The 27667-nt window shown below is 46.6% G+C and overlaps 1 protein-coding gene across 1 annotated transcript in view; it reads left to right on the top strand.

The window, feature by feature from the left end:
- Positions 1-629: 629 nt before the first annotated feature.
- LOC311223886 (kelch-like protein 10) overlaps positions 630-27667 on the top strand; it is a gene marked incomplete at both ends in the record, with an annotated part of 61855 nt that continues 34817 nt past the window's right edge. The window contains 5 exons of the mRNA XM_084308648.1: positions 630-634; positions 6221-6650; positions 7019-7075; positions 7157-7612; positions 8172-8189. Of these exons, the coding sequence (XP_084164774.1) occupies positions 630-634; positions 6221-6650; positions 7019-7075; positions 7157-7612; positions 8172-8189 (966 nt within the window). The remainder of the gene's footprint in view (positions 635-6220; positions 6651-7018; positions 7076-7156; positions 7613-8171; positions 8190-27667) is intronic.

The following is a 27667-nucleotide window of genomic DNA, read 5'->3' as shown; positions in this document are numbered from 1 at the left end:
AGCTTTTGGTAAATCCGATCATCAATCGATTCTTCTTCTACCGTCATATACTCAGAAAAATAGACAAATCAAACCGACGGTACCCTCCACTCAATGTTGGACTAAAGATGCCGAAACACTATTACAAGGGTGTCTCAACGCCACAGACTGGTCTGTCTTTAAATGTGAGGACCTTGACCAATACTGTGATGCTGTTATTGGATATATCAATTTTTTTATTGACTTGTGCATTCCCCGCAAGGTGGTTAAGCAATACTCAAACCAAAAACCATGACTTAACTCTGATGTTAGACTCAAACTTACTGAACGAGCTACTGCTTTTAAATCTGGGGATGCAACCAGTTATAAACTGGCTAGATACTCGCTGGAGCGGTCAATAAGAGCCGCAAAGCGATCCTTTAGAGAACGTATTGAAGGAAATTTTGCTGGCAGTGACCCCCGTCGGATGTGGCAGGGACTGAACACTATCACCTCCTACAAGCCCAGGGGCCTCGCCTCCGCTGAAGGTGATCACTCGCTTCCCGGTAGACTGAATAACTTTTACTCCAGATTTGATGAAAGTAACACAGAGCGTCCTGTTTTTATTCCTTCCAACCCCAGTGACTTGTCTGGGCTAACTGTCACAGAACATGAGGTGTGCAAGGTCCTGTCCAGTACTAAGGCTAGGAAAGCCACTGGCCCAGACGGCATTCCTCCCAGGGCCGTCAGACTCTGCTCTGAGCAGCTTGCCCCTGTGCTCACAGACCTTTTTAATATGTCACTGGAGCGCCGCCTTGTTCCAAGGAGCTTCAAGGAATCTACTATCATTCTGGTTCCCAAGAAATCACCTGTGACTTGTCTTAATGATTACAGACCTATTGCTCTAACCTCAGTTTTAATGAAATGTTTAGAGCGGCTAGTGCTGAATTATATAAAAGGTCAGATTCCTACCTGTCTTGATCCCTGGCAGTTCACCTACAAGAAAAATAGATCAGTAGATGATGCTATTTCCTTAGCTCTTAATCCTGTGTATGAACACTTAGATAAGAAAAACTCCTATGTTAGAATGCTTTTTATCGATTATAGCTCTGCTGCGGCCTCCTGGTCCTCCCCGAGTCCTTTTGTTAGGTTTTACCTCATGGACATGACTGGGGGGTCTGTCTCCCAGGCGGTCCTGAGGTCCGGGACCTCTCCTGCATCCCGCCATCAGGTGGGCTAGCAGGGGTGTGTGGGTGTGGACCGTGGGGTGCTGTGTCACACGTGGTCCCGCTTGTGCTGTGCGTTCAGGGGTGCCTGGTTCCCCCTTTTTTCGCACTTTGGTCGAGTTGACTGCCTCCCCCCTTCGTTAGGACGGACGGGTGGAGGCGAAGCAGCGCCTCTACCACCTGAGACAGTTAAGGAAGTTCAGAGTATCTGGGAAGATACCCCAGTCCTTCTACTCCGGAGCTGTAGAGAGCATCCTGACTGGAAACATCACTGCCTGGTAGGGAAACAGCACGGCACAGGACAAGAAGGCCCTACAGAGAGTGGTGCGCTCAGCCGAGCGTACCACGGGTATTGCACTACCAACCCTGCAGGTTCTATACAACAATAGGTGCAAATCCAGAGCCTGCAGAATAATGAAAGACCCTCACCACCCCAACAACAGCCTGTTCATGCTGCTGAGGTCAGGCAGACGCCTGCGAACCCCAGCTACTAGGACAGAGAGACTTCGGCTCAGCTTCTTCCCCCAGGCCATCAGAGCCTTGAACACTGAACTCTCCACACACAAGCACACATGAGCACACACACGACACACACACTGTACACGCTCACACACTAGCAGCCACTTTAACATGAGCAAGCACACACTCATGCTGCACACGCCCACACTTATTGCCACTAAGGAAAAGTCACTTTAAAAATAGTATAGTATAACCTGAGATTGTATAAAATAGCATGTACAGAAAGACCCAGTGCCTCATCCGTAGCTAACAGTGTATTGCACTACCAAAGGACCTAGCATGTCCTCCATGCTCTGTAAATAACTTATGTACAAATACCGATATGCCCTACTATGTTACTTGTTTATTGCACAATATTGTTTTATTGGATTCTATTATATGTTGTTACTACTGTATTGCACATCATTGCGGGCAAGACCACCCGCATTTCATTGTATACTTGTATGCCGTGACAAATAAAACTCTTGACTTGACTTGACTTGACTCCCCTCCTCCCTGGCTGGGGCTTACGGGCCCTCAGGGGGGGTATTTGTCGGGCTGCGCGTCCGCTCTTTATCTCAGTAGCAGAGCGAGACGCGAGGCCAGTTCAAATGTAACGTATGGTTATTCTATAACCCTAGTTACATGATACTGGCTGAGCGTCTCGCTCTTAGCGCCCTGAGGTCCCTTGGTGGGTTTTCCGCTTATGGAAATAGAACTGGGAAGGGTGAGGCGTGACCACTTCCGGCGTCATAGGGACGCATGGGGGTGGCGCAGTCACGTGCAAGTGGGTGCATTTGTTTTTGTTTCGTGTGCACGCTAGGTGCGAGGAGATAAGAGGTTATCTCAGTAGCAGAGCCAGACGCTCAGCCAGTATCATGTAACTAGGGTTATAGAATAACCATATACGTTCCGTGTGGCTGAAAGGTGCAAACGATCTAATACTTTGCCTGATACGACCGAAATAGTTTCAGTCTGGACATGGCCTAAATCATCCTGAGCCGCTGAGTAGTTTCATGGCAACTGGGATTAGTTCAGTTTCGAATGGAGCCTCTATGGATATGTAACTTCTGACTCATCATTATCTGGACAACGGCGATAGCTGGTGATGTACATAGAACCCATGGGTTGGGATCCATTCCGTTTTTTTTTTATAATTCAACACATATGCATTGAAACTGCAATTGGATCCTTCAGATGAAGAAGCATAGGCTACACAGCATAAAGTCTGTTAAGCCCGGAGACCTATTTTCTGAAAATCCGCCTAAAATACATACCTATAATGGAACATTGCTTCACTTCTACAAGGCCATTCGCATGTTCTTGGTATCTAGGGACATATATGGACCTCAGTGAATGTATTCCCAGTGTCAGAAATATTGTGTCTATTACTAGGCTTGCTTAAATTGTGATGAAACAAAGGAGAATATGAATTATGATATTTCTTTGCATCTTTGACAGTGAATAACACCATGCAAAAAATGACCAGACATGAAAAACTGCCAATGAGCTCGTTCAGTACCTTCTTGAGATCACCTGTACATTTAAGGAAATGAATAAAGGGAAGATGAATAAACAGAAGGTTTTGTAGATACAGTACTGTATTCTCCCATACAGACCAATGCTATTTGAAATATTATTATAGAATATAGAATAGCAGGTGTATAAATTACTTTTTTATAGCCAATTTGCACATTTATAGTTTGGGCCAAATCTTATCTTTCAAATGGCCAAGTTCAATTTGGATTTAGTATCACCAGGCGTGCACAAGAACAGATAATGAAATCTACTGCATGTACAGTAGGTTTCTTATTCTTGCCAGAGCTCCGCCATTTTGAAACAGATTTTTAATCGGATGGTTGCTAAATGCTCAAAATAGGGATGACAAACTAACTGCCAATATATGCCAATAACGTTCAGTTTTGTGGTATATAATCCAGAGTAATAAGAAAAATAAATATTAATCAGGAAGTAATTTGCTTGCCGAAGGCTAGAGACCTTTGGGAAGTGTCGTTTGGCGGTTAGGTGGCGTAGCGGAGATTGCGTTCGTCACCAACCCCGGAGCTGTGAGCTGGATTCGCCTGTTCGAATCCAGCTCACAGCTCCGGGGTTGTCACCAGCTTGGCTGGCCGTTCACACTAATACAATTGGCAGTATTAGAGGGTGGGAGAAGCTGGCGGGGTGGGTCCGGGTCGTTGTAAACAGCGACTCCTACAGTTCGGTCGGGGCGCCTGCTAAGCGCGGATAGGACCTGAGTGGGATAGTGTGATCCTTCCACACGCTACGCCCTATCAGGGAGGATCCGCGCTGCCAGGTGAAAAGAAGCGGTTGATTGGCTGGATGTGTGTCGGAGGAAGCACGTGATAGCCTCCACTCTCCCAGATGATCTGACTGTGGGGGGTAAGTGCGCAGCAACCAGGAAGGGGATTGGGAATTGGCATACGACTAACATTTGGATGGGAGAAAATCGGAGGAAAATTAAAGATTAAAAAAAAAAAAAAAAAAAAAAAAAAGCTTTGGATGTCCTCTTCTCAAAATGACTACATTTTCCATCATTCAGCGTGGGCCGCTTATTCAGAATGGCGGATCTCCGCGACCACAACAAACAGATTTCAAAAACTAAAATCTCAAAAACTAAAATCTCATATCTGTTTTAATTTTGTGTAATTTAATGTAATATCTGTTTTTAGTTTGTGTAATGTACATAATATGGGTACTTTTATCCATATGGTTGAGCCTGTTAGGAATTGCACCCCCAACCAAAGCAGATTGCAGATCACTCTCTCTCTAAAAAGAAATGTATACAAAAATGGTAAAAAAAACTGGAGTAAAAAGGGCACTTTTTTATGAGGCACAAAAGGGCAGGTGCTCGAGCACCCTCTGGGCTCTATGAGTGCACGTGCCTGCTGCTGGAGCCGGGTGCTCAGTGTCCACAGCAGAGTTACAAGTGGTGCCGTGACATGATGCTGTGATCAGTGCTTTCAGCTGCTACGCCCCAAAACTGTGGAACACTCTCCTGCAGGTCATTAGGACAGCACACTCGGTTGGCACATAGTTGGCACTTTTTAAAACCAGGTCAAAACGTACCTTTTTAAAATAGCTTTTAAATTAATTATTATCTTTATTTTATTGTCTTATTTTTCTTTATTTCAATTATTTTTACTTAAATATTTTATTATAATTTGTATCATTATTTTATGTCGTATTTTTATAATTTTATTTGTTATTCATTAATGTCTTGTTTTACTGTTATACATTTTTTTCTTATTGTTTACTATCTAATTTAGCTATTTTATTATTATAACTATTAAATTTTTCGGTCTTTATTATTATTTAATTTGTAATTATCTTTATTGTCTTATGTTATTGTCTTACTTTTCGTCTTATTTAGCTATTTTTACTATCGTATCTAGTTGTTTTATACCCGTTTTTATCATTTGAATGTCTTTATTATTTAATTAATATTTTTTTTTTTAAATGTATCCTTTTGTTTTTCGTTTTTTTCTGTAAAGCACTTTGAGCTGCAATCTGTATGAATGGTGCTATATAAATAAAGTTATTATTATTTTACATTTATTTTAATTTAAATTAAATGTATTTTATTTTAAGACTTTAAAGAATGTCATGTTTTTAGACATGTCTATATTATTAAAATGGGAGCTAAATATATTATACTTTATTATTATATTACATTATATTATAACATTACATTAGATTATATCATACGTATTATTTATAGTATTCAAATGAAACTCAAACATGTTCCGTTGTGATGTCACAGTATGATGTCACAGTATGATGTCACAGTATGATGTCATAATCAAACGTTCTAGAACATTTGTGTATCTATTCAACAATTCTCTCAGAAGATCTCAGATCTCAGAAGACAAGTGAAGATTTCACTTGTTGTTTCCGGCTACTTGTCTGTAAGCTTGATTATATTCTGTAGATAATATAAAAATCATGGAAAAGGAAACAAACGCCATGTCCTCTACAATCCTTAATGACCTGCGTCTGGAGGGAAGGTTCTGTGATGTGATTATTAAAGTCAACAGCACTGAGTTTAACGCCCACAAGGCCATCCTGTGTGGCTGCAGCACCTATTTCAGGTAAGTTTATCTTGGTTCAGGTTAGCTTGGTTCAGGTTAGCTTGGTAGGGATGTGTCCGTCATCTAGACGCTTCAATGAATTAATTTGATTTGAATAATTTACTTTGACTGTGCTAAGACCCTATACTGTACTTCTCCTGTAGAAATATACTATACTGTACTTCTACTGTAAACAGATAATATACTGTACTTCTACTATGGAAATATACTATACTTCTACTGTGAAAAGACTGTATGCGTCTATGAAAATACCCTATACTGTACTTCTACTGTAAACAGATACTATACTGTACGTCTACTGTAAACAAAATTATTATACTTCTACTGTGCTAAGACCCTATACTTCTACAGTGAAAATATATTAGTACACAGGACAGAATGTTGCTTACTGTTTACTCATCAGATATCTCTATATTCTGCATCCCACAGAACCCTCTTCCCTCGCTGCAGCGACTCAGAGAAACCAGTCTACAGTATCCCTGGGGTGTCCCCGGGTGTGATGGCGTTCATCATAGAGTACGCCTACACACGCTTTGTGCCGGTGACAGCAGAGAACGTGGAAGAGCTTCTGGTGGCTGCAGACCAGCTTCTCGTCACTGGCATAGTACGAGCGTGCTCTGACTTCCAAGAGGGCCAGCTGTCTCTGGAAAACTGTGTCGGCCTCTGGAGGTTTGCGGACGTCTACTGCTGCCCTGACCTGAAGCGCAAGGCCCATCTCTTCATCGTGTGCCACTTTGAGGAGATGCTGCCCGTCTCACAGGAGTTTGTGGAGCTGTCCCTGCAGCAACTGGTGGACATCATCGAGAGGGATGACCTGAATGTGAAGAACGAGGAGACGGTGTTCGAGGCCGTCCTCCGTTGGATCGACCACTCCCGTGAGGAGCGTAAAACACACATTCCTTTGTTGCTGCCCAAGGTAACTAATTGTATCACTGTATATCTGTATGTCATGTATGTCATAAATGTCTTGATGAATTGAAAATGGGGGACTCTGATGTAAATAAGACAGAAGTCTTTTTCTGGTCTGCATCCTCATTACAATTGTTTGTATTGAGCCGTACTGTATTCTACCCATTCTGCAATTTGTTAATACAGTTTTCAATCAATCAATCAATACAGTGGTTCTCAAACATTTGGGTCCAAACTGTTCCCTAGAAACAGAATTCCAGTGAAACCGTCTACAACCGCTGTCTAAGTTGTACCCGCTGTCTGCTTGTCTCTTCCCAGGTTCGCATGGGCTTGATGAAGCCTGACTACTTCCAGAACAACGTCCAGAACAACCCTGTGGTGAGGGACAGCCACGACTGCAGGCCCCTCATCCTCAGCGTCCTGAACCCCCCTGGCTCCGACAGGCTCCCAAACCCACTGACCCGCCCACGCCTGCCCCAGGAGGTCCTATTGGCCATCGGAGGCTGGAGTGGCAACATCCTGGCCAATGGCATGGAGGCTTACGATATCCGAGCCGGTGGATGGATGGATGTGAGCGTTGAGCCGGAGAGTCCCCGGGTCATCCACCACGGCAGCGCTTTTCTCCACGGTCTGGTCTACTGCGTCGGCGGCTGGGCCGGCAAGCCTCTCAGCAGTGTGCGCAAGTTCAACCCTGTTACTCGCAGCTGGCTGCAGGCGGCTCCCATGCACTCACTCCGCAGTGACCTCAGCGTGGTCGCGTTGGACGGCTGTATCTACGCCATGGGAGGGTATGACGGAGACGTGCATCTGAACACCAGCGAGCGCTACGAGCCTGAAACCAACCAGTGGACACTGATCTCACCCATGCTGGAGCGCAGGAGCGACGCCGGGGCAGCAGCCCTCCAGGGCAAGGTGGGTGGAACTGAGGGACACAGGGTGGGTGGAACTGAGGGACACAGGGTGGTAGATGAACACAAGGAACATTAGATCAGAAATCATAAATGTCTTTATTGCCAAGTAAGCTTGCACAAACAAAAGATGTGTCTGGGTCCTTTGGTGCATTAACATTAACATTAACAGATAATTAAAGTAGAATGAAATAAAATGGAATATATAAACAAAATTAGAATATACTTTCTTATTACAGGTTTACATCTGTGGTGGCTTCAACGGGACGGAGTGTCTGCTCACAGCTGAGTGCTACAGCCCAGAGACCGACCAGTGGACTCTGATCGCCCCCATGAGCAGCATGCGTGCCGGAGTGGGAGTGGCTGTGTACGGAGGACAAGTCTATGCGGTAGGTCCACACGGAGACAAATGCTTTATCCTAGATATTTTTATAGATATGTATCATTTGACTTGCAATGCTGCTGCGACACCCTCATTTCCCCAAGTGGATTAATACATTGTCTGCCTCTCTGCCTGCCTTAACCACATACTAAAACATTCCTCTCATGTGTCCTGTCCTCAGGTGGGAGGGTTTGACAGAGTAAACAAACTGCGTAGTGCGGAGGCCTACAGCCCCTTGACTGACTCCTGGCGCGCTCTGCCCACCATGCTCACCCCCCGCAGCAGCTTTGGCATCGCGGTGCTGGACGACCTGCTCTTCGTGGTCGGAGGCTACAGTGTCTTTTTCACCTCTAACAAGGTGGAACGCTACGACCAGAGCAGCGACAGGTGGACTGTAGCCGAGGACATGAAGACCCAGCGTGGTGGCCTAAGCTGCTGCATAATGCATGGCCTGCCTAACATGAGCCAGTACGCTGCTCCCCGTGGCACCCTGCAGTGACCCCTGCAGTGACCCCTGGAGGAGGAGGAGGAGGAGGAGGAGGAAGAGGAGGAGGAGGAGGAGGAGGAGGAGGAGGAAGAGAGGGAGGAGGAGGAGATGGAGGAAGAGGATGAGGATGAGGCAGCGGGGGGATCCATCTAAGAACCTTAAACATGTATTATACCAAAATAAATCCTAAGAAATTAATAAATGACTATCAGCCAAAGGTGGTGACGTCGATTTCTTCTAGTAATTCCGACAATATCTGTTTTTAGTTTGTGTAATGCACATAATATGAGTACTTACACCCCCAACCCAAGCAGATTGCAGATCACTCTCTATGTGGAGGCTACCATCTCTCCTCACTGAGAGATACAGGACACCCGACAAACACACACACACACACACACACACACACACACACACACACACACGTGCACACACGTGCACACACACACACACACATACACAGAAAAGCATGTGCATCCACATACACTCAGAAAAAATAAATAACGCACATCCTCCGTTTGTTGATGCTGAGCCAAACTGTAAAAACAGTAAGAACAAAGCGGGGCTCGCAACTCACTTGTAATTCCAAGGTGTTTTAATAGACAAAAAAAGGCAGTAGATGCGACGTTTCGACCTTACTGGTCTTCCTCAAGCATGCATACAACACAAAATGACATATTTTCATACAGGAAGTGAAATAGATTGAAAAATTAGCCCAGCTGATGGTGGTCTGTATAGGGGGCAGATGGTGGTCTGTATAGGGGGCAGATGGTGGTCTGTATAGGGGGCAGAGGGGGGTCTGTATAGGGGGCAGATGGTGGTCTGTATAGGGGGCAGAGGGGGGTCTGTATAGGGGGCAGAGGGTGGTCTGTATAGGGGGCAGAGGGTGGTCTGTATAGGGGGCAGAGGGTGGTCTGTATAGGGGGCAGAGGGTGGTCTGTATAGGGGGCAGATGGTGGTCTGTATAGGGGGCAGAGGGGGGTCTGTATAGGGGGCAGAGGGTGGTCTGTATAGGGGGCAGAGGGTGGTCTGTATAGGGGGCAGAGGGTGGTCTGTATAGGGGGCAGAGGGTGGTCTGTATAGGGGGCAGAGGGTGGTCTGTATAGGGGGCAGAGGGTGGTCTGTATAGGGGGCAGAGGGTGGTCTGTATAGGGGGCAGAGGGTGGTCTGTATAGGGGGCAGAGGGTGGTCTGTATAGGGGGCAGAGGGTGCTCTGTATAGGGGGCAGAGGGTGGTCTGTATAGGGGGCAGAGGGTGGTCTGTATAGGGGGCAGAGGGTGGTCTGTATAGGGGGCAGAGGGTGGTCTGTATAGGGGGCAGAGGGTGGTCTGTATAGGGGGCAGAGGGTGGTCTGTATAGGGGGCAGAGGGTACACCTGTGAAAGTGTGGTAGTGAAAGGTTAACCTTCTGTAGTGTGGTAGTGAAAGGTTAACCTTCTGTAGTGTGGTAGTGAAGGGTTAACCTTCTGTAGTGTGGTAGTGAAAGGGTTAACATTCTGTAGTGTGGTAGTGAAAGGTTAACCTTCTGTAGTGTGGTAGTGAAAGGTTAACCTCCTGTAGTGTGGTAGTGAAAGGGTTAACCTTCTGTAGTGTGGTAGTGAAAGGTTTAACCTTATGTAGTGTGGTAGTGAAAGAGTTAACCTTCTGTAGTGTGGTAGTGAAAGGTTAACCTTCTGTAGTGTGGTAGTGAAAGGGTTAACCTTCTGTAGTGTGGTAGTGAAAGGGTTAACTGTCTGTAGTGTGGTAGTGAAAAGGTTACCCTTCTGTAGTGTGGTAGTGAAAGGGTTAACCTTCTGTAGTGTGGTAGTGAAAGGTTAACCTTCTGTAGTGTGGTAGTGAAAGGGTTAACCTTCTGTAGTGTGGTAGTGAAAGGTTAACCTTCTGTAGTGTGGTAGTGTTACGACCCTGGCTCAAGGCCCGCAACCTATGTGCAAAACCGACACCAAAACCTGTGTATTAACTCAAGTGCTACTATATTAAGGAATTACTAGTGTAAGCTAAAAGGATAAGGACTGGAAGAACGTGACAATCTATCTGGTAACCCACACTCTTCTAAACACAGACCCTGCATGTGTGTGTGCCTGGCTGGTTTTAAACCTCCCAGCAGGTAACCAATCAGCACTAATTAACTAAGTGGCAGCCCTCACCTACATGCCCCGTGACACAGAGTGATCAGGCCTCTAGTACATAACACCTCCCCCACCAAACTGGTTGCCCAAGAGGCAACCACTACACAACAACTCATAGACAAAACAAAAAAACAACTGTGACCCCTTAGTTGTCAGGGCCACTACCACAACAGTGATAACGGGTACCACAAACACCGGTACTATGATCGTGAGAGGGCGTCTGCTAGCACGTTGTCCCTCCCACGAATGTGGCGAATATCCAAGTTATACGCCTGGAGGAACAAACTCCATCGCATCAAACGATGGTTCGAGTTCACCATGCTGCGAAGAAAAACCAAAGGGTTATGGTCTGTATACACAACAAGGGGTAAACTGGAGGATCCAACGTAAACATCAAAATGGTTCAAGGCAAGAACCAAAGCGAGCGCCTCCTTCTCTATAGTAGAGTAGTGCAGTTGATGCCTGTCAAACTTTTTAGAAAAGTAGCACACTGGGTGCTCCACCTCTAATGCATCCTCTTGCAGGAGGACGGCTCCAGCACCGAGGTCACTAGCATCCACTGCCAACTTGAATGGCAGTTGAAAATCGGGAGCTGACAGAACGGGAGCGCTAATCAGAATACCCTTGATGCTCTCAAAAGACTGTTGACAAGTCTCAGTCCACACGAAAGGTACCTTAGGACTGAGCAGATTGGTCAAAGGGGCAACAACAGAAGCAAAGTTCCTACAGAAACTCCTATAGTACCCTGCCATACCTAGGAAGCGCTTTAACTCCCGCCTGGTGATGGGAGCAGGGAAGCCCACTATAGCCTCCACCTTAGCTGTAATGGGGCACACATGCCCACGTCCAACGACCTTACCCAGGTAGGTAACCGTGGCCTGTCCAAATTCACATTTCGCAAGGTTAACTGTCAAGTTAGCATCACCCAACCGCTTGAACACTTCCGCCAGATGCTCCACATGTTGTGACCAAGAGGAACTGTGGATAACCAGGTCATCCAGATATGCCTCACAGAACGCTACTCCGGCCAGGACCTTGTTCACTAGCCGCTGAAACGTCGCTGGGGCATTTCGCATGCCAAAGGCCATCACTGTATACTGGCAGAAACTCTCTGGTGTGACAAAAGCGGATATCTCACGTGCTCGCGGAGTAAGCGGAACCTGCCAGTATCCCTTCAGCAAATCCAATTTACTTACAAAGGCTGCTGAACCCACCCGATCGATACAGTCGTCCATCCGAGGAAGAGGGTACGAGTCCGGCTTGGTTACTGCATTAACTTTACGGAAGTCAGTACAGAACCGATGAGTGCAGTCTGGCTTATCAACAAGCAGGCAGGGGGAGCTCCACGCACTAGAGCTGGGCTCCGCAATGCCATGTCTCACCATATAGTCTACTTCCTTACTCAAGATCCGTCGTTTTTCCGGATTCACCCTGTAGGCATGTTGCTTAATTGGCCCTGCACTACCAACATCAATGTCGTGCTCGAGTACATTAGTACGACTAGGGACATCAGAAAACAAACGTGTATGCTGTCTAAGTAGGCGCACCACATCCGCACGCTCAGGAAGTGGCAAGTACGACAGGTGTGAGTCCAAGTCACCTAGTATCTGGGTGTTTGGCAACCTGCCCTGAGAAATCTCCTTCGACACAGAACAGTCGGCCACAATAGGAGATGCAGAAACTGTCAGAATAGCCACAGGCTTGACCCCTGACTGGTCCATCTGAGCCCTATCATTGTACGCCTTCAACATATTGACGTGACATAATCTACTCTTGCGCCTGCGGTCGGGAGTTTTAATCAAGTAGTCGACCTCACCAACTTTGCGCTCAATGGAGTATGGCCCACTGTATTTAGCCTGTAATGCAGACCCAAGAATAGGCGAGAGAACCAACACCTTGTCTCCCGGTGAGAACACCCTATGTCGGGCCCGCCTATCATACCACACCTTCATTTTTCCTTGGGCTACCTTTAGGTTCTCTTTCGCTAGTTCACATGCTCTACTAAGCTTAAGCCTGAAGTCACACACATAGTCCAACAAATTAGTAGAGGAAGGAGTCTGGTCAGCCAACCACTTGTCCTTCAGCAGTTTCAAAGGACCCCTCACTGTGTGGCCGAACACCAGCTCAGCCGGGCTGAATCCAAGAGACTCCTGGGTTACCTCCCTAGCAGCAAACAGAAGCAAAGGAATTCCATCATCCCAGTCTTTGTCGAACTCCGTACAATATGCCCGCAGCATTGTTTTGATAGTCTGGTGAAATCTCTCCAGCGCCCCCTGGGACTCTGGATGATAGGCAGAGGAAGGGCAATGCTGGATAGACAACTGCTGGAGGACCTGAGCAAAGAGACGGGACATGAAGTTAGACCCTTGATCTGATTGAATGACCTTTGGTAGACCAAACGTCGAAAAAAACCTAACCAGAGCTTTGGATATAGCTGGGGCTGTGATCTTGCGTAAAGGAATGGCTTCAGGAAAACGGGTCGCTGCACACATAATAGTCAAAAGGTACTGGTTCCCTGTCTTAGTTCGAGGGAGGGGACCAACACAGTCAATGAGGATCCGCTCAAAAGGTTCCCCAACGGCAGGGATAGGCTGCAGAGGAGCCTGAGGGATCTTCTGGTTTGGTTTACCAACCACCTGACACACATGGCACGAGCGACAATATTGTGCCACATCTGACTTCAAACCAGGCCAACAAAAATGTCTCAGCACACGGTCATAAGTCTTCCTGACCCCCATGTGACCAGCAAGATCATGATCATGTGCTAGATGCAGTATATCAGGACGATACACGGCTGGAACAACAATCTGAAACACACTGCCCCAGTCATCCAGACTGGACAGGTTAGGTGGTGTCCACTTTCTCATGAGCACGTCATTGCTAACAAAGTATCCTTGAGACGTATCTACCATTGCATCCTCTAAAACCGCCTCTTCAAAGAGGGACGACAAGGAGACATCCTTGTTTTGCTCTAGTACCAACTGCTCATGAGACGGTATCACCTTACCAAAACCCTCATCAGGGCCACTTTTCAACTCAACAAAGAACGTGTCACTAAGTGTCATATCACCATCTAAGTTAACAACCTCATGGGTGTCACATTTGACCTTTGACATTGCGTGTGTTACCGCACACACAGGAAACACTCCTGGATGCTTCTGTGCGAGCTCATCAGGAACCTCAGAAACTACAGGGACGGGAACTACAACTGGAGTAGCCAGCACTTTGCCACCGGCCAAATCGTTCCCTAGAATGAAGGACACCCCCTTTATGGGAATGTGAGAACACACTCCTACGACAACATTGCCTGATACTAAGGGAGAGTTTAGCGAGACCTCATGCAAAGGAGTATTCACAAAGCCTCCTCCAAAGCCCTGAACAATGGCACCGGAATGCAATGAAGAATCTTCCGAAAATGGCAAAATCCCATCCAGAATGAGAGACTGGAAAGCTCCTGTATCTCTCCATATTGTAATAGCCTGCCTTGATCCTAATGCACCAACCAGTGAAACAAATCCATCCATCATAAATGTTGAGGAGCCCTCTAGCTCCCTGTCTGCACCTTTGATACTTCGCACCCCACCCTCTAATGTCGGCATAGGTGTCCTGTCCATGATTTCTACCAGAGCCACCGTTTTTACATTTTTCTGCTTAAGCACAGGGCATCCAGCAACGATATGACCAGGCTCCTTACAGTAAAAACAGATAACCCCCTCTGGGAATGCACTAGCAGAGCCACCTTGCCTAGGAGTCGAAGTAAACCGACCAGCAGACACGGGTGCCGGGAACCGGCTCCCCTGAGAAGGACGCCTACTACCCCTGGACTCCACACGGCCCTCCTCTACAAAGACAGATTTGTGTGTTAACACAAACTCATCAGCCAAGACAGCAGCGTCGGCTATCTTCGATACCTTATGCTCATTTAGATGTGTGGACACGTTATCAGGAACACACCTTTTAAATTCCTCTAGGAGAACCAACTGTCTGAGCTGCTCCCTTGACTCTGCTCTCTGCGAGGTGCACCACCGGTCAAACAGGTTCTCCTTCTCTTTTCCAAATTCAACATAAGACTGCCCCTCCTGCCTACGATAACCTCTAAAACGCTGACGATAGGCCTCGGGGACCAACTCATAAACCCTCAATATGGAAGCTTTAACAAGTTCATAATCAGCGCTTTGTTCAAGGGACAGAGCAGTGTAGGCTTCTTGTGCCCTACCAACCAAAACACATTGCAGCAGCAGTGTCCAGGCGGTATCAGGCCACTTCAATGTGGTTGCCACCCGTTCAAAAAGGGGGAAATATCTTTCCACGTCTTTCTCAAAAAACGGAGGCACCATCCTAATATTCCTGCCTACATCAAAACCGGAACGTGACTCTGGATGCAGAACACCCGCCTGTAAGGCAGCATGCTTATACTCAAGCTCCTTCTGCGCACGCTCGTGCTCCAGCAACATTTGTCTCTCCTTAAGCTCCCGCTCCTCTTTCCTCTCTTTAAGCTCACGCTCCTCTCTCCTCTCTCTCTCCTTAAGCTCACGCTCATGCTCACGCTCCTCTCTCCTCTCCTTAAGCTCACGCTCCTCTCTCCTCTCCTCACGCTCTTGGTGTAGCTGCCTCTCCTTAAACTCCAACTCTCTAACCCTCCATTCACCCTCTGCACCAGATAAAAGCGGAGACGCGTCAGACGAAGGAGGCTGCTCCACCCTCTCCTCAAGCACCTGCCCTCTAATGAGCAACACCCTTAAAGCACACAAGGCAGATGGCTTCAACCGTTTCTCACTGGGAGAAAGCTCCACCTTGTAGTGTACAGCAAGCTCCAGAAGCTGTTCTTTGGAAAACCTCTCCAACAAGTCATGCGAAGGGAGATCAACAAAATCCCTAACGGAAGCCATCTTTCCTACACCAGCGCCACCACCCGTTCACCATAGAGTCACCAAAGAAACACCAAAGAACCACCGAAGAACGACTAAAGAACCACGACGAACCACTGAAGAACCATACTGAATGCCAAAGCCACTAATAACAACCATAAAGGGACGCTGTGGCAATGTGTGCTACGGAGCGCACATTTCAAGGACGTAAAAAAAACCAAAAAAAAAACCACACCCACCCTAAATAGACGTGACATACACTCAGGGTGTTAGGTGCTACCAGGTATGCTCAACAAACACTCAAACAAACAAAACAAAATAAATCCAACAAACAATTCCAAACAGGTGCGCCTTCTAACCTGATGTGACCACATATGCTTCTACGTCTAAACTGCAGGGAAAAAAAAACCCGGCCTACCACATGTCTACCCTAAGAAACACTAATTCAAGCCCTACCACACTACCTGTGTTTCCTGGCCGCCCTAACCTACCTACCCTTAAACTAATGCCCTGTAGACCTAACTTTCTTCAACCACACCTGCTACCAGTCAAAGATCATATACAATCATTTCATTGACCGCCCCAGGAGTACGTGGTGCACCGGACGCTAACCCACAACCAGAAAATAATGTCCCTATCTACATGTGGTGCCTACTAAACTATATATTTTAACAGCATAAGTAGTCACATCAAATTACAAACAAATACGGCATACTCACCTGTTTGATGAAATGGCTCAGCCCCCACGTTACACCAAATGTAACGAACACCACCCAAACCATAATATGATGACACCCCGTGCAACACAAAAAAAAAAAACACCAAACAAAGTTCTAGGGGTAAAAGATCCCGGATGAGCGCCCAATTGTTACGACCCTGGCTCAAGGCCCGCAACCTATGTGTAATCAACACCAAAACCTGTGTATTAACTCAAGTGCTACTATATTAAGGAATTACTAGTGTAAGCTAAAAGGATAAGGACTGGAAGAACGTGACAATCTATCTGGTAACCCACACTCTTCTAAACACAGACCCTGCATGTGTGTGTGCCTGGCTGGTTCTGTATCGTTAGTGGCTTAGCTTGGCATCGCTACTGCACTATCTCGCGTACGTGCACGCGTACTGAATAAACCACAAATGTACCTCTAATACCAGTATTAGTCTGACCACACCCCTCATCAGCTTACCTTCATAAGCAGGTGTGTGGTCACCTGCTCTCCTCCTTCTCGCTTTCACCACAAGGAAGAGGTGCCTCGGTAGATCCCCACACTTGACACCATGATGGAAGAAATTGGATTAGGAACAGCTTGGGAAACAAGGATACGTTGACATCATATCTTTATTTTCTCTCTCACTATTTTCGAGAAAATACGGCGATATTGTCTTCGTACTGGAGTGTCTAGAAGATGATGATCATTCTACAAACCCTCCACCGGTTTTCGTATTGGGAGCACGCCGCTGCATGCTTCTCAACTGCAGTTCCTTGCTGTGTTTGTTGGGGTGAAACCTGTCAGGCCACAGCTGAACTGTCGGACATGCCGCTGTTGTGAGGAGCGGTGCGTTCCAGGTTGGGTGAGTAGTGTTTGCTGGCGGGCTCCACTTGTCTGTTAGTGCTATGGGGGCTACTTGACAAAGTTTATGGAAACCGGCCCCAGGCTAGGGTCCTTTGTTTAGCCGTCTAGGCGACAGAAGGCCTTGGTCTGGCGACCATTATAGTTTTAACTAGTGGGCCGCGACCATTGACACTGGTGATCCCTGTGTGTTCTGGACGAGTGGATTCTCTCTGTCACCGTGTTAAGACCCCATCTTTCATATCCAAATGAGAGTATTCCTTCACGAGGGGATATGTGCATGTAATGTGCGATAGCGGCAGATTCATGTTCAAAGTCAGCTATACAGGCCAGTTGGTACTGTGCTGATTCCGCCGGACGTGTTAATGTCACCGTTGTGAAGCGGTGTTGACGTCTTGTTTTCTCTTTTCTCTTAAAAAGTGAGGAGGGTTCAGAACGGCGGCCTGTCTGGGTGAGTGTTATGTCATTGTTTACATGTTCATAGCTTACGGTTAGCCGGTCGGTGGCCTGGCGCGGGGTAGCTTGGCTTCTCGCGCGCCGCCGGGAGCTCGCTCCTGATCGCGTGCGTCGTAGATCGGCGTCTCGCGAGCGGAAGCAATAGCACCCGAACGGTTGGAGCAGCCGTTAGCTTGATGCTATTCTGTTGAACGTGCTTTGATTCTAACATGTTTTACACTCTTGACCACGACGTCATCCTTGACAGGGGATGTTCGTCGACCCTGCCTGAGCCTAGACGGGGATTGCGTCAACAAAGAGGACTGTAGCGACTGGTGGAGCGGCGACGCTGCCCGGATCGAACAACACGGGACGGCTGTGTTCTACGGTGGCTTGTGACTGCACTTCGCTGATCTGCGTTCCGGGCAGGTACGGGGTTGGCCAGACCTCATAACACGTCTTCTGGTTTTACCTTGCTAAATGTATTGTGAATAACGGTGTTTTTTCCCAAAACGTGTGTTGTTGCAATGCATTTGAGATACGTTGCGGGTTGTGTGTGAGCTGTGTTTGTCACTGGCAGTTAGCTTCTCCGTGCAGGTCGTGATGTGTTGATCTGGTTGTTGTGTGAGAAACATCATGGTGTTTGTGTACCGTGTACTCACTACTAAGGCAACTAACCTATGAAGCTATGCTTGGTGACGAGTGAGTAAAAGAATGTTCTTTCTCAGACTGTAATGACAATGAACAGTGAGTTCACACATTAACAGGTTTTCCTGTTTTAACTGGCCGTATTGAGGGTAAAATAGGAGGATTGTGTTTCCCCCCCCGGTTCCCTGGGGACTTTATCACCTCCTATCAGACATGTTGTGCATTAATTGTGTCTTTTGTGTGGTAGGGATACGATGTAACTCTCAGCTTGATCGCTGAGGTTGTGCTAAATCTGCTGGAGAAACTTATTTCCTAAAGGGAAATTGGTTTGGTTGCTGTCATGTGTGCTTAGCAAGGCCTGTGGTCGATACTAATCAAGAATGATGTATTCTCTCATTGTGAAAAAAACGGCGTTCCTCTGTTGAGTGTTTTTGCCATTTTTTGTAGGTGATGATGGGTTGTGTGTGTCATGTGACCTACAACTGGGTTGTACTGGCCACAGAAGCACATGTGTATGTTGGACCGGGGTTCTTAGAGCCCTCTCTATTCTGTGTTTTTCCTTAGTAAAAATCAGATAGCAGGTTAGCTCGTGCGCTGTGTGGAGCTGTGAAACGCTTCATAGAGCTGACTATGACTGTGTCATATTCTCTTTTTGTCGTTACGTCGTATCATGGGTGTGGGGTCGTAAAGGGGTGAACTGGTAACCTTTCCTCTCCCCATTGTTCTGTCGGTCAGGGGTACACCCCCTGTCCTTCAAGGTTCCCGTCACGTGGCGGTTCGGCACGTTACGGGGGGGGGGGGGGGGGGGGGGAGAGGGAGTTCCTGGTCCCACGGCCTGGATATTGGGCGTGTGCACCGCAGGAATTCCCCCGCCATAGAGTACGTCACCGTGCGCGTCTCTGTTGGTAGGACTTCCGTGTGCTGTTCAGGTCCATGTGATGGATCTGTTTTCAGGGGGGGTGGTCAGGGCTCCTCCTCACCAAGCGCCTACTCAGGCCTTCTGTGAGTTCGGACTCCTTCTTCCATGTGAGGAAGCCTCCATCAGAGTACAGAGCCTTCCTCCTCAGATTGTCAAAGTGAGTGGACCCTCTAGAAGGGTCCTTTTCTATTGTATGTATATTCGATTCAATTCGTTTATTGAGTGTGTATGGGTTCGGTGCCTCTTCCCCGGAGGCCCTAAAACCAGTTTTTTACATGGCTCAAGGTGCAATATATTCTTTTCAATCTGTACAGCTCGCGTGGGAAGTCTCTCTGGGGATCCCCGTCTCTTTCCTATGGGAGGGTGGTGGGATGTAAAAATGTGAACATTTTTTACCCCGGCTGTGTAGACTGGGATACATACTGTTGATGCTTCCTTCTTTCTATTCCAGAAGTGTTGGAGTTAGGGAGTGTCACACCCCTCTTGTCGTTCCCCTGGGCGCCTTGGGGATTCAATGACAGGTCTAAATAGCCTGTTCATTGATGGGGGTGTGTCCCGACGCACGTATAGTGCTAGCTCGCTGTAAACAGGCGATTGACTGGCACGCCTTAGTTGCTTGTGGTTGAAACAGCGTTTTTATAAAGCAACTGAGATGGGGGTTTTTCCTCTTCCGGCGACCACATCCCATGACCTGGGTGGGTTGTCGACGGATTCTCGTTCATGTCTGGGGGATGATGACGGGATGGATCTGAACATATGTAGTGGGGTCTCACGCCCTTGGGGTGGGCCACCAGGCGCGGTTCGTCCCGACGTCTGGGTGGCGCCTTCTTTTCATGTTAAGATCAACACGCATATCTGCCCTTCTCCTGGAGTAGGCATGTCGGCGTGGTTAGGGCACGGGACTGGTTCTGGTCACGCTGGTCCAGATCAGTTGAACCCGTTGTCCGCCGGGGATGCAGATCTGCTGTTCTGGTACCCTGAGGGACTTGGGCTTTTTTCAGGGGGAAAAATGCCAGGTCGGTCTGGGTGTCACAGGGTTAAGCGCTATGGAGACCCTGGTTGGGTATGTTTTTACTCAGCACTGTCGTCATGGCTTACAGCCATGCCATTCTGTACGCGCTCGATCTCGTCGGATCTCGGCCGCTACACAGGTTGGTCCTGGTTAGTACTTGGTTGGGAGACCGCCGGGGAATACCAGGTACGGTGTGCTTAGGGGCTGGTTCTCCATTATTTTTCGCTCCTCTCTCACGCATGGCGAAGAGGGGCCTGTGGGGGTGGTTTTTTGACCTCCTCTGGTGACCCTGTGCTTCCCGTACCGCCAGGCCCGGTCCGAAGTGATGTTTGCGACCCGTAGGCCTGGGTTAACCCTTTTTGGAAACTGAAACACTTGTACTGCGGTATAGCCGGTGTATACCCGCAGGTGTGTTTTGGAGTTTTTTCTTGAGGGGTTATAGGAACAACCACCGCATTGGGTAACACCGAGGTGGTTGATTCCCTGGTGTGTTGGAGCAGTGTCAACTCCCGGGTTCACCGTTTGAGGGTGCCCCTGCACGTTCATGACGTCTGCCAATCGTGTCAGCCTTCTCTGCCTCGACCCCTCTGGGTGGGGGTTGTTAAATGGAGGCTTGGTCATGCAACACCGCCAGCTTACGCTCCTTCCGCCGGGGCGGCTGTGTTCAGCTGTCCCCTCTGGCGCCTGTCTCGTCCGCAGTCTCCAGGCTAGGGTTAACAGCCTGTTGCCTGGTTTTTCCCCGGTGCGCTGCCTGCTTCCGTTGGTTAACCTTTTTTGTGTGCTTACGGCCATGCTGACTGCCTATTCTGCAGGGTCAGTGTGCCAGGCGGTGTACTATTGGGGGGACGGGGCCCGCTCGGCTTACGGCCATACCGACCTGAACACGCCCGGTCTCGTCCGATCTCGGAAGCTGGGCAGGTTCTGGCCTGGTTGGTTCCGCCTGGGAATACCAGGTGCAGTAACTGAGGGGCCTTTGTCCGAATACGCTGGCGATGTGGGGGGCGGGGCACTACGTGCCCACCTGGTGGGGTCTTGATGCTGGCATCATGGACTTCTCCGGGCCCCCATTCCAGGGAGTCCAGTCCTTTTGGTGGGTCTGGGTCTTCCTTCGTGCTCCGCTGCTACGGCCTTGCCACGGGGTTGGGTTTGCCCTTGACCCCGTGATTCTGGGGGCAGTAACCCCGTGATTCTGGGGGCAGTAACGAGGTTGTTCCTCCGTTCGTTCCCGGGTGGCATGCGGGTTGTGCGTGTGTGTAGTCGTGGGGTCAAGCCACGGTCTGCTCACCCTGTGCGTTGAGTTGCTTGAGTGCCTCTTCGCACGGTCGGGTCCGTCGCCCTCCCGTGACGTCCCTAATAGGGGGGCTACCCTCCATTAGGGGGGGTCGGGGGGGCTCGGCCCTCCCTGTTCTGATGGTTTTGGGGGGCTGTCAGCGGGGTGTATTTGTCAGCCAAGTGGCTCCGCTTGGCCTCCCTTGTGCAGTAGCGATGCCAAGCTAAGCCACTAACGATACAGAACGTTAGGTTATGACTATAACCAAGTTCTGTTAGTTAGGGGCGATGCTTGGCATCGGACGCCGCTGCAGCCCTTGTCCTCACCTTGTGGTGAAAGCTTGGGAAGGAGGAGAGCAGGTGACCACACACCTGCTTATGAAGGTAAGCTGATGAGGGGTGTGGTCAGACTAATACTGGTATTAGAGGTACATTTGTGGTTTATTCAGTACGCGTGCACGTACGCGAGATAGTGCAGTAGCGATGCCAAGCATCGCCCCTAACTAACAGAACTTGGTTATAGTCATAACCTAACGTTTTAAACCTCCCAGCAGGTAACCAATCAGCACTAATTAACTAAGTGGCAGCCCTCATCTACATGCCCCGTGACACAGAGTGATCAGGCCTCTAGTACATAACAGTAGTGAAGGGTTAACCTTCTGTAGTGTGGTAGTGAAAGGTTAACCTTCTGTAGTGTGGTAGTGAAAGGTTAACCTTCTGTAGTGTGGTAGTGAAGGGTTAACCTTCTGTAGTGTGGTAGTGAAGGGTTAACCTTCTGTAGTGTGGTAGTGAAAGTGTTAACCTTCTGTAGTGTGGTAGTGAAAGGTTAACCTCCTGTAGTGTGGTAGTGAAAGGTTAACCTTCTGTAGTGTGGTAGTGAAAGGGTTAACCTTCTGTAGTGTGGTAGTGAAAGGTTAACCTTCTGTAGTGTGGTAGTGAAAGGTTAACCTTCTGTAGTGTGGTTGTGAAAGGGTTAACCTTCTGTAGTGTGGTAGTGAAAGGTTAACCTTCTGTAGTGTGGTAGTGAAAGGGTTAACCTTCTGTAGTGTGGTAGTGAAAGGTTAACCTCCTGTAGTGTGGTAGTGAAAGGTTAACCTTCTGTAGTGTGGTAGTGAAAGGTTAACCTTCTGTAGTGTGGTAGTGAAAGGTTAACCTCCTGTAGTGTGGTAGTGAAAGGTTAACCTTCTGTAGTGTGGTAGTGAAAGGGTTAACCTTCTGTAGTGTGGTAGTGAAAGGTTAACCTTCTGTAGTGTGGTAGTGAAAGGTTAACCTTCTGTAGTGTGGTTGTGAAAGGGTTAACCTTCTGTAGTGTGGTAGTGAAAGGTTAACCTTCTGTAGTGTGGTAGTGAAAGGGTTAACCTTCTGTAGTGTGGTAGTGAAAGGGTTAACCTTCTGTAGTGTGGTAGTGAAAGGGTTAACCTTCTGTAGTGTGGTAGTGAAAGGGTTAACCTTCTGTAGTGTGGTAGTGAAAGGTTAACCTCCTGTAGTGTGGTAGTGAAAGGGTTAACCTTATGTAGTGTGGTAGTGAAAGGTTAACCCTCTGTAGTGTGGTAGTGAAAGGTTAACCTTCTGTAGTGTGGTAGTGAAAGGTTAACCTTCTGTAGTGTGGTAGTGAAAGGTTAACCTTCTGTAGTGTGGTAGTGAAAGGTTAACCTTCTGTAGTGTGGTAGTGAAAGGGTTAACCTTCTGTAGTGGTAGTGAAAGGGTTAACCTTCTGTAGTGTGGTAGTGAAAGGTTAACCTTCTGTAGTGTGGTAGTGAAAGGGTTAACCTTCTGTAGTGGTAGTGAAAGGGTTAACCTTCTGTAGTGGTAGTGAAAGGGTTAACCTTCTGTAGTGGTAGTGAAAGGGTTAAGTCGTCACAACAACGTCACATGGTGTCTGAGTAGAGTGTGGGTGTGTTTGATTTAGCGTCCACATGGTGTTTTGAGGACAACCTGCCTGAGTGATGTACTTAACTGGTGTGATGAGAGAGAGAGAGAGAGAGAGAGAGAGAGAGGAAGCGGGGAGGAAGAGAAGAGAAATGAGAGAAGGTTCCTGACTGTTATTGATTTTTCTATTGGAAGGAAATGTCTTGTCTGCTACAGGCTGTGTGTGTGTGTGTGCGTGCGTGCGCGTGCGTGCGTGTGTGCGTGCGTGCGTGAGTGTGTGTGTGTGTGTGTGTGTGTGTGTGTGTGTGTGTGTGTGTGCTAGACTGCTCGTACAAAGAACAGTATTGTGATTTTCAGTTGCTTCCTTTCATGTTTACTAAATTCTAAGGCAGTAGAGATTAGATTAGATTAAATTAGATTAGATTAGATTAGATTAGATTCGCTTAGATTCGATTAGATTAAAATGTATTGTCATTATACAGCACAACAGTACAACAAAAAGAGGTTTGGAATCCAACCAGAGTGCAAATGTGACGGTAAAGTGAAGTAGTAATACACAATGTACAGGTGGTTAAACTGGGTGTAAAATATATAAATGAGTACTACTGAGTGTAGTGCTAATCAGATGTAAGTACAGACTTGGAGCGGAGGTTCCTGTAGCGCCTCCCGGAGGGGAGGAGGGCAAACAGTCCTGGAGATGAGAGTTGTCCTTGGCAACGCTGCATGCCTTCCTCAGACACCGTTTGTGATGGACTATAGATGCAATGGCAGGGAGTGATGTACCGCTGGTGCGCTGGGCGGCTTTCAGTCACTGTCCTACAGCACCCCCTGCTGTTTGTTTGTCTGTTATTTTAACGTCACTGTTTTTATACTTCCTGTTGCTTGTTGTATTGTTAACCTTGACTTTTAAAACTGCCTTGTGTTTTAAAATTGTTATTCTTATTTTTTCTATGATCTGTAAGGTGACCTTGGGTGTCCTGAAAGGCGCCACCAAATAAAATGTATTATTATTATTATTATTATTATTATTATTATTATTATTATTATTATTATTATTATTATTATTATTATTATTATTATTATTATTATTATTATTATTATTATTATTATTATTATTATTATTATTATTATTATTATTATTATTATTATTATTATTATTATTATTATTATGTGTTGGGAATAAGGGTTCCGCACGGACAATATTGTTGGTTGCTCTCCTGTCTGCAGATCAGTTCCTGTTAGCTAGCATTAGCATTAGTAAGCAGACAGTGTTGACGTTGTATTGATGTCAAATCAATTTGCACTTTTGCACTTTGAGATTTGGTTCCAAATGTAAAGTGCACTACAAATTAAATGTATTGTTATTATTATTATGTTAAATAAACGTTTAGCCTTGTTCTACACAAAGGCCTGAACTATTTTACCCAAGGATATATCCATGCAATTCGGATTTCGGACGAGCAGATAGCTAACGTTAGCTCAGTTGTTACATCAACCGGACAACTTCCTATTCATAATTTCCAAGGGTGTTAACTTATTGTTAATTGTTCATTTATTCAAGCCTAGTAACAGACACAATATTTCTGACACTGGGATACATTCCCTGAGATCCATAGATGTCCATATAGATACCAAGAACATGCAAATGGACCTTGTAGAAGTGTAGTAATCTTCTATTTACATAGGTATGTATATTTAGGGTTTAATAAGACGTTAATTATCTAAACTCTCTATATGATTTCATTATCTAAACTATATATTATTTAAATATCTAAACTATCTATATGCTTTAATTATCTAAACTAGCTATATGCTTTAATTGTCTAAACTAGCTATATGCTTTAATTATCTAAACTAGCTATATGCTTTAATTGTCTAAACTAGCTATATGCTTTAATTATCTAAACTAGCTATATGCTTTAATTGTCTAAACTAGCTATATGCTTTAATTATCTAAACTAGCTATATGCTTTCATTATCTAAACTATATATGTTTTAATTATCTAAACTAGTGTTATGTACCATGAGCTTGATCACTCCTGTGTCACTGGGCATGCAGGTGAGGGCTGCTAATTAGCTAATTGCTGCTGATTGGATACCTACTGGCAGGTTAAAACCAGTCCCTCAGTCACACATGCACTCTGACTATGGCTAGAGGAGAGTGTGTGGAAACAGAGAGTTGTCACGTTCTCCCATTCTTTGTTCTTTAGTTTGTACCAGTATTTCATTGTTAGAGTAGTCTTTTGGGTTAAACACAGGTTTTGGTGTCTGTTTGCACCCCTTTGAGCCAGGGTCGTAACAGTAGCTATATGATTTAATTATCTAAACTAGCTATATGCTTTAATTATCTAAATTAGCTATATGCCTTAATTGTCTAAATTAGCTATATGCCTGCCTGTCTTTCTCGTGTAATTGCCTCCACAGCAGGAACCAGTAATAGCTATTAGCAGTCCGACTGAGTACCTGTTTGTGTGTGTGTGTGTGTGTGTGTGTGTGTGTGTGTGTGTGTGTGTGTGTGTGTGTGTGTGTGTGTGTGTGTGTGTGTGTGTGTGTGTGTGTGTGTGTGTGTGTGTGTGTGTGTGTGTGTGTGTGTGTGTCTCAGATTGAGCTGAAGGTCAGGCAAACGAGAAACAGCCTCACACCCGTCAGTCAGAGAGAGACAGAGACAGAGACAGAGAGACAGATAGAGAGAGAGATAGAGAGACAGAGCGCACATGCACACACACATTCATACACACACACACAAACACACACACACACACACACGCACACACGCAAAAGCACATACATGATTTGTGTCCACACATCTTTGAAACATGCACACACACACTGAACAAGCTGGTGAGGAAGACTATACTGTAGCAGTGTTAATTTTGTCAACGAAATAATGACTAATATGGTCCGTCAACGAAGCTTTTTCCCCCGACCACAATGAGACGTGATGTCACGTTAATGCAGTGGCGAATATTCCTGGAAGCCAAGGGAAGCTAGGCTTCCCCAGAAAAATATGAACAGTAAAAAATGTAAATTTAAATAAAACATTTAAATAAAAAATTAAAATTAAAAATTAAAATTAAAATTTTTATATAGTTTACAATAATAATAAAAAATCATTATTTTTCATCTCTGTGTTATAATTTTTTTTTATTTTTTTTCTCCCTCTTCTCCTTCTCACTCTCTCTAACTCACTGAGGCAGGCTGGCAGTCACTCTGTGCTCACTGCAGCTCAGGCAGAATAGAGAACAGAGGGGAGGGGGAGGTGTCTTTTTCTAGCTTCCACATGTGGTTCATGGTTATGGCCTCCACAACCAATTATTAGCCAATCAGATTCAAGCTTAATAAAGGGGTTCCCACGCCTTAACACGGGGGCCGTCTGACAGCCAAGCACTCTAGTGTCTTCAAATTTGCCGCTCTGGAGGCGGGCCAGTCCAGAACATTTCCACCTGACGTCCACCTAACGTGACAAACAACGTCTGAACGTCATCCCCTCGCGGGCACGTTTGAATCGTCTAGTAGTAGTGTATCAAACATTAGCACTTTATTAGCAACTTATTTTTTCGCCGGCGGGACATTTACTGAGGACCAGCACAGCACACCACTGTGGATATTATGATCCAGGAGGAGGACCACATTATTGGCCAGGTAAGCAGCCTAAGCAGTTTCTAGCTTGGATGCTAACTACTAACGTTATCAGGCTAGCTTGGATGTAGCTGTTTGTGATAACGAGACAGCAAGCCAGGGGTTCCCAGTGAGAGAGAGAGAGAGAGAGAGGAGAGAGAGAGAGAGAGAGAGAGAGAGAGAGAGAGAGAGAGAGAGAGAGAGAGAGAGAGAGAGAGAGAGAGAGAGAGAGAGAGAGAGAGCGTTCCCAGTGAGAGAGAGAGAGAGAGAGAGAGAGAGAGAAGGAGAGAGAGAGAGAGAGAGAGAGAGAGAGAGAGAGAGAGAGAGAGAGAGAGCGAGAGCGTTCCCAGTGGGAGAGAGAGAGAGAGAGAGAGAGAGAGAGAGAGAGAGAGAGAGCGTTCCCAGTGAGAGAGAGAGAGAGAGAGCGTTCCCAGTGAGGAGAGAGAGAGAGAGAGAGAGAGAGAGAGAGAGTAATGCACACATTACACCTATTTAGGCCTAAAACTAAGTTCAACTGGACATTTTAGGAAGCAGTCAATGAGCTGAGAGGGAAAGCACGCCGGGCTTTCTACGCCATAAAAAGAAATATACAAACAGAAATACCAATTCGAATCTGGTTAAAATTAATTGAATGTGTTATTGAACCAATTGCACTCTATGGCAGTGAGGTGTGGGGTCCACTTACAAAACAAGACTTACCCAATTGGACAAACACCCCATTGAGACCCTGCATGCAGAGTTCTGTAAGATTATCCTACATGTCCAGAGGAAAACTACAAACAATGCATGCAGGGCAGAATTAGGCCGTTACCCACTATAATAAAAATACAAAAAGAGCAATTAACTTTTTGAC

Source organism: Notolepis coatsorum, assembly GCF_963971535.1.
Source record: "Notolepis coatsorum genome assembly, chromosome: 2".
NCBI classification, from domain to species: domain Eukaryota; kingdom Metazoa; phylum Chordata; class Actinopteri; order Aulopiformes; family Paralepididae; genus Notolepis; species Notolepis coatsorum.
The sequence above is the reverse complement of the archived record's forward strand: the minus strand, read 5'-3'. Positions and strand labels throughout refer to the sequence as shown.